This window comes from Stegostoma tigrinum, chromosome 27 (genome assembly GCF_030684315.1).
Source record: "Stegostoma tigrinum isolate sSteTig4 chromosome 27, sSteTig4.hap1, whole genome shotgun sequence".
Taxonomy (NCBI): Eukaryota; Metazoa; Chordata; class Chondrichthyes; order Orectolobiformes; family Stegostomatidae; genus Stegostoma; species Stegostoma tigrinum.
The window spans coordinates 33,323,889-33,338,136 of record NC_081380.1 but is presented as its reverse complement, the minus strand read 5'-3'; the positions used below and the strand labels follow the sequence as shown (position 1 = coordinate 33,338,136).

The 14,248-nt window shown below is 40.8% G+C and overlaps 1 protein-coding gene across 1 annotated transcript in view; it reads right to left on the bottom strand.

The window, feature by feature from the left end:
- tlcd1 (TLC domain containing 1) overlaps positions 1 to 14,248 on the bottom strand; it is a 45,437-nt gene that overhangs the window by 18,687 nt on the left and 12,502 nt on the right. Inside the window, exon 3 of the mRNA XM_048557090.2 lies at positions 4,002 to 4,084. Coding sequence (XP_048413047.1) covers positions 4,002 to 4,084 — 83 coding nt within the window. The remainder of the gene's footprint in view (positions 1 to 4,001; positions 4,085 to 14,248) is intronic.

Sequence of the window (14,248 nt, the reverse complement as noted above, 5' to 3'; positions counted from 1 at the left end):
GGTGATATATCTCCAAGTCAGGATGGTAGTGCTTAGGCTGGGAACTTGCAGATGGTGGTGTTCCTATGTATTTTCTGCCTTTTTTCTTCTACATTATAGTGGTCATGAGTTTTGAAGGTGCTTCCTAATGAACCTCAGAGAATTTCTATGGTCCATCTTACAGATAGTACACACTGCTGCCTCAGAGTGTTGGTGGTGGAGGGAATGGATGCTTGTAGATGTGGTGCCAATCAGGGAGGCTGCTTTGTCTTGGATGGTATGAAGCCTCCTGAGGGTTATGAGCTTTACTCATCCAGGGAAGTGAGGAGTATTCCATTACACTCTTGACTTGTGCCTTGTAGACGATGGACAGAATTTGGAAAGTCATGATGTGGACGTGCTGATGTTAGACTGGGGGTGGACAAAGTCAGAAGTCACACGACACCAGGTTATAGTCCAGAAGGTTTATTTGAAATCACAAGCATTCGGAGCATTGCTGTTTCGTCAGGTAAAGTGCTCCACTCAAAAGCTCATGGTTTCACATAAACCTGTTGGACTATAACCTGATGTCATGTGACTTCTGACTTTGGAAAATCAGCAAGTGAGTTACTCACTGCAGATTCCTAGACTCTGAACTGCTCTTGGAGCCACAGTATTTGTGTAAATATCCGGTTCACTTTCTCAGTAATCCCCAAAATGTTGATAGTCACGTGATTGTAATGCCATTGAATGTCAAGAGGACAAAACAGTTAGATTCACTCTTGTTGGAGGTGGTAATTGGCTGACATTTGTGTGGTGCAAATGTTACTTGCCACTTGTCAGCCAAAGCCTGGATATTATGTGGGTCAGTTAGCTGAGTTGGCTGGAGTATGTTTGCAATATAGTGTGTTTGCCACATGAGCTGCTGGCACATGTTTTAAGTGCGAAATTGATGTAGCACAGTACTGTACAACAATGTGCCCACCTGTTTGGTCATGACAACCACGACAAGCTGGCTGGCCTTTGTCTGCATTAAAAGGCAATGCAAAACAGAAATACTGAGAGCCTGTGAGGTCTGAATTGAGGTGCAGTGTGCTCCGATATGTGAGATGGGTCCCTCTCACTGCACGCTAAATGTCCTGGCTGTTGCATTAGGGTGAACTCCAAAGTGCAGTATTGAAGTGGGTAACTATATTGTAAATGAGCTGGAGACATGCAGGATGATGTGGTGGGCTGGTACATGGCCAGTACCAACCTTTGAGGATGGAGGGCAGCTAGGAAGGAACAGATGGTCATTATCCGTGAATCATACATTTGGGTCTGCTAGTCATGATGGAGGCCTGGAGGAGTGGTGAGCTGGAGTCACCAGGTACCCGCTCTACTTTAGTATTTAAACTGTTACTGCTCTGTTTCTCTCCTCCATATGAAGGAATAGGAAAGATTATGAGGTGAGAACAGTTAATAATGAAATGTTAATGCGTGTCTCTCATTGCTCCTGGTGAGATTTTCATCACTATGTCCAAACTGTCGGGGCAAAATTTGACTATTGTTCTCAACGTTGGATACGTTATTTTTTCCAATCTTGCCATATTTCCCAACTCATTTGCCACTACCAACATTGTTAAAGGGCTGGGAGAATTCCACCTTTCTATTTCTTGCTTGTGGAAAGCAGAAAGGCAGAATGAAGGAGCATTGATAGGGTAGACAAGAAGAAACTTCTTTCCTTTGATGAGGGATCAATGACAGGGGGCACAGATTCAAGGCAAGGGGCAGGAGCGTTACAGGGGATATGAACAAAAGGTTTTCACCTAGAAGGTGGTGGGAATCAGGAACTCATGCCTGTAGAGGTTGTAAGGGCAGAAATCCTCATTTAGATGTACACCTGAGATGGCCGGGCATGCAAGCCCGTGGGAAGTAACTGGAATATGGGATTAGAAGGTCATGCTTGGTTTTGATAGACACAGTCCTGATTGACTGAAGACCCTTTTACTTTGCTGTAAACTTCTATGATGCTAAGTCTGAGGCATTACTGGTGCAACGGTGTGTGTTTTTACTTCTCAACATTGTGATTGTTACTTAGCCCTCTCGAAGTACATGTCAAAGCTTCCAGTGCAAGCCACACCTATTTTGACTATTTAAAATATAATTAATTAGAGAAAGCTACTCAACCTGTACCAGAATTCCTTTTCCTCAAAGGTTATGACATACCACTGGTTGCATAAAGTAAAAAAAACTTGCAGTATTTAGATATTTAATATTGACAGAGCATCCTTTCAAGAACTAAATGTTGCCATTGGTTAGATATTTTGCCCTCAAAAGCATTATGTCTTGCTGCTTTCAAATTACTCTCCTGCTCTTTTGGAAGATAACAGAAATAGCATTGTTCAAATTCTACTAATATCACAAGGGCGTATGTATTAAATAGCCTTTTCATTCATCTTCAGTGCATAAAGCAAAATGGTTCTACTGTTTTCCAGCAATTTCTTCAATGTCTTGCTGAGGGCTCATTGTCATTATGTAAATTTGTCTGCAGCCTGGCTGATCTGTAACATTCCAGTCTGCAGTGATCTTATGATTAACCTACATACTAATATTGAAATTTACATGACAGACTGTCAGCACTTAACCTGCCAAAGCCCAAAAGTATACTTCAGGCACATAACTAAACATTTTGTTACAGGAATGAAATACTGTTCTTAGAATGCTGATGTTTATAACACTAGTTTGTCATATGATTGAGTACTAAATTTTTAGGCACGACGGCCTTCTCAGTGGTAATATTTTGACGTTTTGTAATCATTCTTTTTCTGTCTTGTATATCAAGTCTGTTATCTGTTATGACCAATAAAACACTGGTCTATCTAATAGTTCTGCATTTTAGTTTAATATTTAAGTCTGGTTTTTAAAAAAATATTCACAGTTGTAGCATGCATAATCACATTCCCACATGTATTTGTCTCCACTCGCATTTCATTGAAGAGAAATTTATACGATAGAGTTCCTTATGCACTACAATATAAACAGAGATAAAACAAAATGTAATCACGTGACAAGTACATAAAATGTTCACATGAAATATACACGTCCTATCCTCCCTCCGTTCCAACTCCACTCCCGCCACAATCCTCAGAGTCCATCTATTTCTGAATATACCGCATTACAAATACACCCTTCCCCCACTTGGATAAACCTGCTAGAATTTGCAGGAACTAGTGAAGGTAGCCGATTTTTGGCAGCATGGGAGCACTGAAGAAAACAACACACACTCACGAATCTCTCTGCTGGATTATTATTATAACTTCAAAGAGAATTCCCAGATTCCCTCTTCGTATCATGAATTTAATAAAAAGGAGGAATTAAAAAAAAACCTGCCAGTGCAGGAAATCAACCAGCTATACTTGCTCCCAAACTGCCTGAGATCTTTTCTTACGTGGAGTACATCCTCTTAATTTTTGTGATTTTTTAAAAACTGCAGCTCGCTGTCCTGTGCCATCTGCATCACCATACCAAACAAAAAAGAACATGGAAAACAGTGCGGGAGCAAAGGAAAGAGATCATATGGGGGGGGGGAAGAGAGGGACACCAATATTTTGCTTTTAGGAGTGGTGTGGAGTGAGAACTTATTAAACTGGAAATGAAAACAGTGAGCGCCAGGAGGTGATGCCGGAAGACAAAGAGCCAGAAATCATGTTGTTGGATGAGATGCTAAAATGAATGCTTGAAACATTGTGTGCCGCACATTCCGTGATTTTGGATATGTGTATTTGGCAGGCATGGCTCCCCACTGACAGCGTGACTCATAAAATTAGCCCCTGTGTTGCAACAGTAGATGATACTGTCAGTTGCTATAACAACTGATGCTTTCTCAATATGGAGCATGTGTGCACAAGGGAGATATAGTTAATACAGAATCAAACCAAGTATTAGAGCTTTCCCAGAACCGACCTACTCTTCCAGCATAATTCACTTCGAAAAGTACAAATTTTAACTTAAAAGCTGATCTGAATTGCTGTGTTGGTATTGAAGTTACACAAAATAATTACCAACGTATGGTGCAACAGGAACTCCCATGATGCTCTAGACTGGCCGTTCATGATGATATCAGCTACATCTTGGACAAAATAGCCTGAAAGGAACAATTCACAATTATTATCTCAAAGCTATAAAGGAACTCGAGCTGTAATGTACTTATTCAAATCAGTGGATCACAAGGTAACTGAACAGTTAAGAAAATAGATACAAAAACATGTTTCCCACCCACTTATTTAGTAGGAAGGTCAGAAGGCAGGTTTCAACTTGTACTGATGTATTGGCTGTTCCGGGTGGAGAGTAGTTTGCTACAGCTGGGCTCAGTATTTTTAAAAGGGGGAGGGAAGGGGCTGCTGAGATGCCTGTGTTCACCATGCCTTACTGCTGTGCACTGACTTCGCTGGGAGCTGACAACAGTGAGAGCGGGACGGCCTTGGTTGCCATGTTGAACGATGTTTTCAGAGACCACTGGCTGATATGGGAGGAATTGTCATTGTGCATGCTTCACAGCCTTCTAGAAAAATAATATTGGAAGGACTCAAATGAGAGGAGAAAGCCCCATCAAACTCCAGTTACAGAAACAGTTGAAACTTTCCCAGTTTAGTTAATGCACTGGTGTTTTAATTATGCACTTAGCATGGGCTGCTGTTTGATTTTTACTGTTTAGGATTCAACTATATTTGAACCAAAATTATAGAACTCACATTTGATCACTGCATTACTATCATGTCCACGCAGAATTCAACAAGTAATTTCTTGTTGAAGTGTAGACTTGCGGCTTTTTTTAGCCAAACGCAGTAACCAATGTGCAAACAAGACAGGTCCCACGAAAGCAATTAGATACATAATTCTGTTTTTTATGATATGTGTTGAAGGAGGTTTTCTAAGGCATAAAAAAAAACTCCATGCTCTTTTTGGAAAAGAACTAAGGAGTCTCTTGCATCTGTTTAATTGACTACAGTGCCTCCGTTCAACGTTTCATCTGAAAGCACCATTTTGGTTAATGCAGCTATCCTGCAACATTGCAGTGAATTGTTAGCCAGAGCTTCCTCTATGCCACACAGATACGGAAACGTGCAGCAATCTGGGATGTGTTGTCTGGTGGAACAAACAGGCTGCGCACAAAATATAAATATCAGTGGCAAGAACGAGGAATGTGGCTCAAGCTGAACACGAATACAAATATTGAGTATTGTGTCATGACAGGATAGGCACGGATTGTGTTAACTCCCACAGTTAAACAAGCTGTTCGCACTAAAACTACAGCAGAAAATGGTAAGGCACTGAAAAGAATTTTCAGGGAGTCTGGTGACACATTGCTCTCAAATAACAATTTATCAAGCTTAGTTTCTGAGAAACATAAACTTGGCGCACACTTGATTTTGTAAAATGTATCTGAGACTGTCATCAGTTTGCCGAGGTTAAGCTATGAATTGAAGCCAAATGTTGAAAATGTAACTGGCTGAGGATTAGCAATGGAATTAAAAATAAAAGAAAATAGAAAATATCCGAATTTTAAAAATAGCAGCAAATGTGGGCTGTTTCAGCCTTTGGTGATGAGGTATTATTACACACAATGATGCACATTAATTTTAAGTCTTCGTGTATAACCTTGACCACTCAAAAGTTTCTTGTGGTGATTTTCAGCTGTTGGGTTAGTCTAGGTTAAACAACACTGCCAGTAGATATACCTGCTTGGAGTGTTGGTCCAGACTCTGCAAAAAATCTTTGAGGCTACTGTGATTGCTGTACTTCACTTGGGAGAACCACAGACACCTCACCCTTTCCAGTTTAGAACTCGGGACTGTGACGGACAGTCCAATATCAGGAATCCCAATTTCCTTCTCTCTCATTACTCAGTATAGTTCTAACTGTCTACCATGTTGCTTGGGTGTCTGGCCGAAACTGTACTGCTCTTGGGCAGCATACATCTCTGCTTTTAGCCTGAAGTTTATCTCATGTTTGTCTTGAATTCTCCAGTATTACTCACCTGCTCGCCTCCTTACAAAAACCTTTTACCTACAATTTTGCTTTAAGGGGTGCTCCAAACTAGGTTAAGATTTGTTTTCCAAGAAAATAGTAGCTTAATGTAAATAATGTACGTGCTGGTAATGGTACCCGGAGCGAAGCTAAATGTGGGTACCACCTGCCAGCGGCACTAGCTCTGCTCAAAGTCCTGTGTCAGGCTTGATGGGCTGAATGACCTATATCCGCTCCTATGCGTCTTATGGTCTGAACACTGATGTCTTTTGCGTCTGGCAAGTAAAGTGGGAGACCATATGTTCTGACTTGGACTGGCCAACAGCAAGGCTCCATGTCACAGGCACAGTCTCAGCGAGCAGTTATTACTTCATGAATATTTCAAATCACCAGTTATCAGACAATTTCTAAGAAAATAACTCTGGCTGAATATTTTCAAAATCCAGTGAACGTAATGCTGTAAGATCCAGTAAACTATAAAATCACTATTTGATTCAGTTGTTCTTGGACAAAAATCTTATGAAAAGCATAGTTACTGCATTTCTATATATTTGCTGCATTCTTCTTTCTCTTCAATCATGGAAATATGGGCATTTACTACTCTTTCGTAATTGCCTTGAGAAGGGGATGATGAGCTGCCTCCTTGAACTATTACAGTCATTAAGATATAGATACATTATTACTGATAAGGTGAACATTGGAAAGTTGTGGTTCACATATAGAATTAACTTCCTGAGTAAGTAGTGAATGTTGATTCAATTACAACGTTTGAAATAAATTTGGATAAGTACATTAATAGGAAAGATTTGGAGGAACATAGACCAGGAGCAGGCAAGTAGGATAGTTTAATTTGGGATAATGTTTGGCATGGACTGAAAGGTCTGCTTCTGTGCTGTATGACTCTATGTCCCCACTTGTGAGACAGTCACAAACAAGAGGTCGTAGATATAGAATGTGAAGAGGTAGGTTGAAAACTGAGATGAGGAGAAACTACTTCTCCCAAAGAGTTGTGAATCTGTGGAACTCACTGCCCCACAGTGCAATGGAGGCAGAATCAATCAACAGATTCAAGAAAGAAATAGACACGTTTCTGATGAAAAGTGGGATAAAGGATGACGGGAGCAGGCGGAAGATTGGAGTTGAGACCAGGATAAGATCAGCCATGATCATGTTAAATGCTAGAGCAGGCTCAAAGGGCTGAACTGCCAACTCCCATTCCTAATTCCCAAGTTCCTATACATCCGTTACAGTATTAGGGAGGGAATTCAAGGATTTTGACCCAGTGACGATGAATGAATTGCGATGTATTTCTGAGTCAGGATGGTGAGGTACTTGCAGCGGAACTTGCAGGTGGTGTTCCTATGTATCTGATACCCTTGTTCTTCTAAGTAGTGCAGGATGTGGGTTTGGAAGATGCTGCCAAGGAAGCCCTGGTAAGATGCTCTGTGAACATAATTTGAAGCAACTTTTATGTACAACCAAAGTAAAATCAGCTGATGTTATTCCATGTCTTTGAGATGATTCATTATAATAGTTAGTACATTCAATGAGTCTGTTACCACAAAACTGGTGACAAAACATAGTGACTACCACAAAACATTTGTTAAAAACTCCAAACTCACAGCTCCAAACCCATACAGACTGCTCTACCTCATTCCCAAGATCCTCAAACAGTACTGTCCTGACAGACCCATAATTTCAGCCTGTTCATCCTCAGTGGAACTGATTTTCTTTTATATGTTCTCACTCCCATCTCGTCTCTTCCCGTGTGCATCCACAACTCTTTTAACACCATGCAAAGTGTCAGTAGTTTCTGGTTTCCTTGCCTTAACTGCTTCCTTTCTACCAGAGATGTTCCGTTCTTTACACCTTTATCCGTCAGTGCAATGTGCGAAGAGTTCTCAATTTCACTTAAAGGTGCCACCTATTTAAGACTAAAATGAAAAGAAATCTTTTCTTTCAGAGAGCCCTGAGTCATTAGAACTCTGTTCTTCAGAAAACTGTGGAGTCAGTGTCACAGAAACCTTTGAGGTAGAGATGGACAGATTATTGACTGACAAGTGAGTCAAAGGTTACTGGGGGTAGATGGGAATGTGGAGCTGAGGCCGTAATCAGATCAGCCATGATCCTATTGACAGCAAGCTTGAGGGCTGAATGGATTGCTCCTACTCCCATTGTATACGTTCATTTAATGGAGGATCAACCACTCTCCAGCTGCCATCACCTCATTCCACTAGATGAACTAATTCTCACATGGAACAGTTTTTCATCTGACTTCATTCACTTCCAACATGGAAATGATGTTTCTTCCTGAACCTGCACATGTCCCAGTTATGGCTGCCTTTTTGTAGAAAAGGTGGAACATTCTTTGTTCCCACTCTGCCGGGGTCCCGCTCTTTTCCTGTGCCTGGATGACTGCATCAGTGCCATTACTGCCCTTTCCTTGAACTGCAAAATTTAATTCCATTTACTTCCAGTTTTCATTCTTCTCTTGCCTTCACATGGTGTCTCTCTTTCCCAGCCATGACCTTCCTGTCCCTATTTCTGGGGATAGGCCATCCACCAAAATCCACAAAAAACCCACTGCCTGCCACAGCTATTTCAGCTATATACCCTTACACCTCACTGCCCCACACCACTCCCTGTAAGAATTCTGGCTTCTTAGTATCTCTGCTGCATCTGTCTGATGGTACACTCTTACAAATCCAATCTGTCTTCCTCAACTAAGGTGATAGGGTCCTCGACTGTTTCCACTTTATTTTCCATACTTCTGTTCTGAATCCCTTTCCCTCCTTCCTCTGAAAGCCCTTGTCCTTGCTGACCATCACCCCAGCCTCCACAAAACAGAACATCCTTGGTCTTTCCCTTCTGAAGGGACCCCATCCTTTGTGAAAGTTCAGCCCTAAACCTGCCCTGTCCCTCATTTGGTACTGTCATATGAAACCGCTCAAGCTGCTGCCAATAACTTATCTCCTTTCTTGCCGTTCAAAGGTCCTGAACACTCCTTCCCAATGAAACAGTGACTTGTTTGTATTTCTTTCAATCTTGTACACAGTATATACTTGATGATGCAGTCTCTGCCACATTGGAGAACTGGGTTAATTGCATTTTATAGCACCTCCATACAGCTTTCCCTCAGAGTGCGTTGTCAAATTCATCTTAGTTCTGTGATCCAGTCCTACACTGACCTCTCTACCCTCTCCGATATGTTCCCATGCAGCTCAAGGTATGCTTGAGAAACAACATCTCATCTTGCAGTTAGGCACTTCACAATCTTCAGGAGGTTGTTAAGTAAAAAACTGATAAAAATGTTAAGTTAAAAATCCCAGATCACCACTATAAATGAATGAAGTTCCCACTAAGTGAGATATTTGAAAAAGCGACTTAATTATATTGCTCAAAAGAGATATGTTACTTTAAATAAATTATTAAAAATGGTTTAAAAGTTCATAAAGTCATACAGCACGGAAACAGACCCTTCAGTCCAATCAGTCCATGCTGAACATTATCCCAAACTAAAATAGTCCTACCTGCCTGCTCCTAGTCCCTATCCCTGCAAACTTTTCCTGTTCATGTACTTGGATAAGTACACACAAACCCACTCTCTGTGTAAAAAAAAATTGCCCCTCATGTCTTTTAAGGCGAGAGAAGAGAGATTTTTTAAAATGAGTTCCCTAGTATGAAATCCCCCATCCCAGTGAAAGGATACCTACCATTAACCTTATCCATACCTCTCATTATTTTATAAACTTCTATAAGGTCGCCACTCCACCTCCAACGCTCCAGTGAAAAATGTCCCAGCCTATCCAGCCTTTCTTTATAACAATATTGTTAAAAACTGTAATATTATAAACTCTCCTCTGGAACAGTAAACAACAGGAACAAATGTATGGTAAATTGTTCAGTCTAAATTTAAAGGAATAGTATCTGTAAAATAATAGCTATTTGTGTCATTATGACATTGCATTGCATTCAATGCTGAAGCAGGTTTGTAAAGTATGCACTTTTGTCTGAAAGCCGAGAAAACAGGCTGTTTGCTATGATGCATTTGCTTTGTTAACTATATTTCCATCCTCTCGCTATTCTAACTTGTCTATGTATTAACTACTTTCACCCAGGGAAATGTACCCTTTTAGGCGTTTACTCAATCTTTCCTTCCTTTATTTTTCTTAGCCCACTTTTGCTTTCCCTCCTCCTGATCCATTTCCACAAAAAGTGCTTTTTAAGAAAGTGATTTTTTTTTCCTCTTCGTACGAAACAGAAATGCCTCAGAGTTAGAAACAGCTCTGGGTGTTTTAGCTCAGAATACCAGCATGGAGTTGTGACATTGGAGTGGCAGCAGTGGGAGATGGCACTGTGACAGGAAGGAACTTATTGCAGATGGAACTTATTGTGGAGAGAAACGCAGTTAACGCTGCAGCTGAAATGACCCTTCAGCTGAACTCTTTTCTCAATTCTGATGAAGGATCATCATTGTTAAATATTATCGGTTTCTCTCTGAAAATGTTGCCTGACCTCCTGGGTCAAGCATTTTCTGTTTTCATTTCAGATTTCCAGCATCTGTAGTAACTTGCGTTTGTATTGTTTTGGTTACAGTGGGTGGTGGTACTCTGTAAAGGAAAAGCAAGGAGAACATGGTGTGATGGAGAGACTAGAAGGAATGGAAACCGGCATGCTCATGAGAAGGAAAGGATGCAATTGTTGCAGTAAAGGAGTATTCCCCTGGCCTAGGCAGGAATGTAGGATCAAAGTTCAACCCTGAGTGAGCGGCTAACTTTAGCAGACTGGGGATAAAATCTGCCGCAGCCTCCTGGTTAGTATGATTGAGTCACATGTTTGGTGATAGATTGGATGGAGTTATCGCCCCTTGCCTGAAATGCAATCTTAGTGGGAACCATGAGTTCAAACACACAAACATGGACGCTATGCACACAGGGAAGAGACAGTACAGAAAAGGAGTTTCACACTTATGACTGTTAGAATCAAACAGCACAGCTACATGAATATAGGAAGAGGAGTAGGTCATGTGAATCCTCGAGCCTGCGATCATAGCTCATCTGGCCCATATCCCTGAAGAGTTTTGCTCAACAAAATTGTCGCCCTTCTCAGATTTAGAACTAACAACTGATTGAGCATCCACTACCGTTTGTAGAAGAGAGTTCCAAACATCAGCTACCCTTTGTATGTAAAAGTACTTCTTCCTAACATCTCTCCTGAATGGTTTGGCCCTAATTGTCAGACAATACCTTCTAGTTCTAGAATCCCTAACAAGTGGAAATAGGTTGTCTTTATCTAGCATGAGTCCACGAAAAGATCAGCCATGATCTTATTGAATGGCGGAGCAGGCTCGAAGGGCCGAACGGCCTACTCCTGCTCCTAGTTCTTATGTTCTTTATGCCTTTTCCTGTTAATAGCTTGATGACTTTATTCAGATCGCTCCTCAAACTTCTGAATTCATACAATCACTCCTCATTACTTAATCCCTGAAGCCGAGATATCAGGAATCATTCGCAAATGCTGGAATTTGAAATGCAATAAAGGAAATCTGGAATGATGACCACAAAACCATGGTTGTTTGTCAGGGGAAAAAAAATACATCTGGTTCATTGAGAGGAAAGAGATTTTAAAAAGACATGAGAGGAAAAGTTTTTACAGAGTCATTCGTGTGTGGAATGAACTTCCTGAGGAACTGGTGGATGCAGGTCAACTACAGTGTTTAAAAGACATTTGGACGGGCAGGTGAGACTAGTTTAGTTTGGGACTACATTCAGCATGGACTGGTTGGACCAAAGGGTCTGTTTCTGTGCTATATGACTCCATGACACTATGTACTTTAGCATGCTCTTGTACTCTACAAATGTCTCAAATAAATGGAAACAAAAGCAATAATCCTAATTTACTTCTATTTTACAGAGCCACGATGCCCACTAATGGCTGATGGATAAACTGATTCCATATGGACATGTAGCATGAGTAGGACATTTGGCCCCTCAAGCCTTCTCTGCCATTTAATAAGACCATGACGCTTTGTCATAAACCCAAGGCTGCACTGAAACTGCTGCCTGATGACGAATGGTTATGAGAGTCTGTGAAATAGGAATTCAACCAGACTGGTTCTGGTAAAATTAAAAGCTGTCCAAGATGTATATCTTTTTCTGTTCAGATGTACTTCATGCTTAACTATACTGCCAATGAATTAGCATTTGCTTCAAAAAAAATGTTGATCTTGAATTTATAATTATGCAGTAAATCTGCCACAGAATGATGGGCTGTCACAGCCTATCAGCAGCAATTTCAAAGGGAAAGCCTCTATCAATAACATTAACTTTCCAACAACAAACAAGATTTTATGCAATCATCCTATTGTTATTTCTCAAAATAATTTTTCAAAAGCAACAGTTTAAAGTTAAAATTAGTTTGTGATAGCAGGATAAATTTGTATTTGTGTAATAACACAAGCCAAACATAATTAGGATGCCAAGGTCCCTCAAGAGAATGGTTTTAAATTTGTTCTACTAATCAGAACATCAGAACAAAGGAAAATGCAGGATCTAAGTGAAGCTGCAGGTCATCTGGCCAGCCCAAAAAACAAGCTCCATGCAAGCAATGATTTCCTTTGTTATCGACAGTGTTTAATTCTTGCTTAAATGTTTCAATATTATCTGCTTCCAAATATTTATCATTTTCATAGTGAAAAGATACATTTTCATATCAGCCAGATCCCAGATCACTGAGTTGGGTTTACATTTTGAATAGTTTTGTGGGTGTGAAAATAGCTTTCACATTTTAAACTAGAAACGTCCTTTTATTTGCATCGGTTTTCTGGGTGTGAGCAACATTATCAAGGCTGAATTTAGTTTACTTTAGTTGTCCGGAGGTGATTTGTTGACCTGCTGCAATTTTGAATCAGGGACTAATGTTCTATATACATTTTAGGAGTGTTCAAGAGACATTAGAAAGTCATCAGATGATCCAGAAAAAAACTCTGGTTTCAAAGAAAAGCACTAAGACCAGGAGCTTTCATGCATGATAAGGATTTTGTAAAGGTCAAAGTTCAAACTCAGAATAACAAGGCACTTTCTTGGATCCCATAACACCAGCAATGACCCATGACCTCAAAATATCAATGAAGCTTGGGGGTAAAGCAAGAATGGTCTACACCCCAGTTGTCCAATGTACAAGCCCATAAGACTGACTCTCCACTGGAGCAGGACTGATTAGACTTAAAATAAAAGTGGAAATCTAATTCCCACACAAGCTCAGGTAATGCTGGAAGCCTGTGGGTTTTCGGGAGAATGGGCTGACATTGGCTTTAAGCACTCCCTGGCCATTACACATTCCCAACCTGGTGATGTCTGGATGTCAGTATGCCCGCTGACCACTGTGCAGGTTCCCCGTCTCTCTCCATCCCAGCCACTACTCATTGGTTGTGGCCAGGATTGCGCCGTTAACTCCAGTATCCATAGTTAGTTTACCCATTTTTCTCCTTGATTACATACTCATTTTAAATTAGAATCACAGAATCCCTACAGTGTGGAAGCAAGCCATTTGGCTCATCTAGTTCACAGCAACCATCCGAAAAGCATTCCACCCAGACCCACCCTACCCTATCCCTGTAACCCTGTATTTCCCATTGTTAACCCACCCAGCCTGCACATTCCTGGACACAATGGGCAATTTAGCACAGCCAATCCAACTAACCTGCACATTTTTGGACTATGGGAGGAAACTGGAGCCCCAGGAGGAAATCCATGCAGACATGGGGAGAATGTACAAATTCCACATAGACCTGAGGGCAGAATTGAACCCAGATCCCTGGCCTAATCACTGAGCCACCATGCTGCCCTGTATGCTTTCAATATGGTTTCTCCACAAAGGTAAACAGCAATTCATCCCCAACCACCTCATTTCAAGGTGAAACTACATTGGTTCAGTTCTGCAGAATACATGCAGCTGATTTCTTCATTAGCTTTTCTTGTGCTGCTATTCTTTCAGTTGGGAATCTGGAAACTAGCCTCCCTTTACATTTTTTTCCTGGTATTTATGCTATGAATGGAGTGAACTTATCCTGGCAGCAGAGTTACTGAGTCAGGATAAAATTTTGTTGAGGCATCTGGAGCTGGGATAAAGTGGGATGGTTAAAGGAGCAGAAACATGAAGCGCCTTTCCCTAAAAACAAATTGTTGTGAGATTCCAATTACGACAATGCTAAAGATGCAAGATATTTTTGAGAGCCTTCTTGAATATAAGCATAGTGAGAGCAGTTTGTATTATTTGGCTG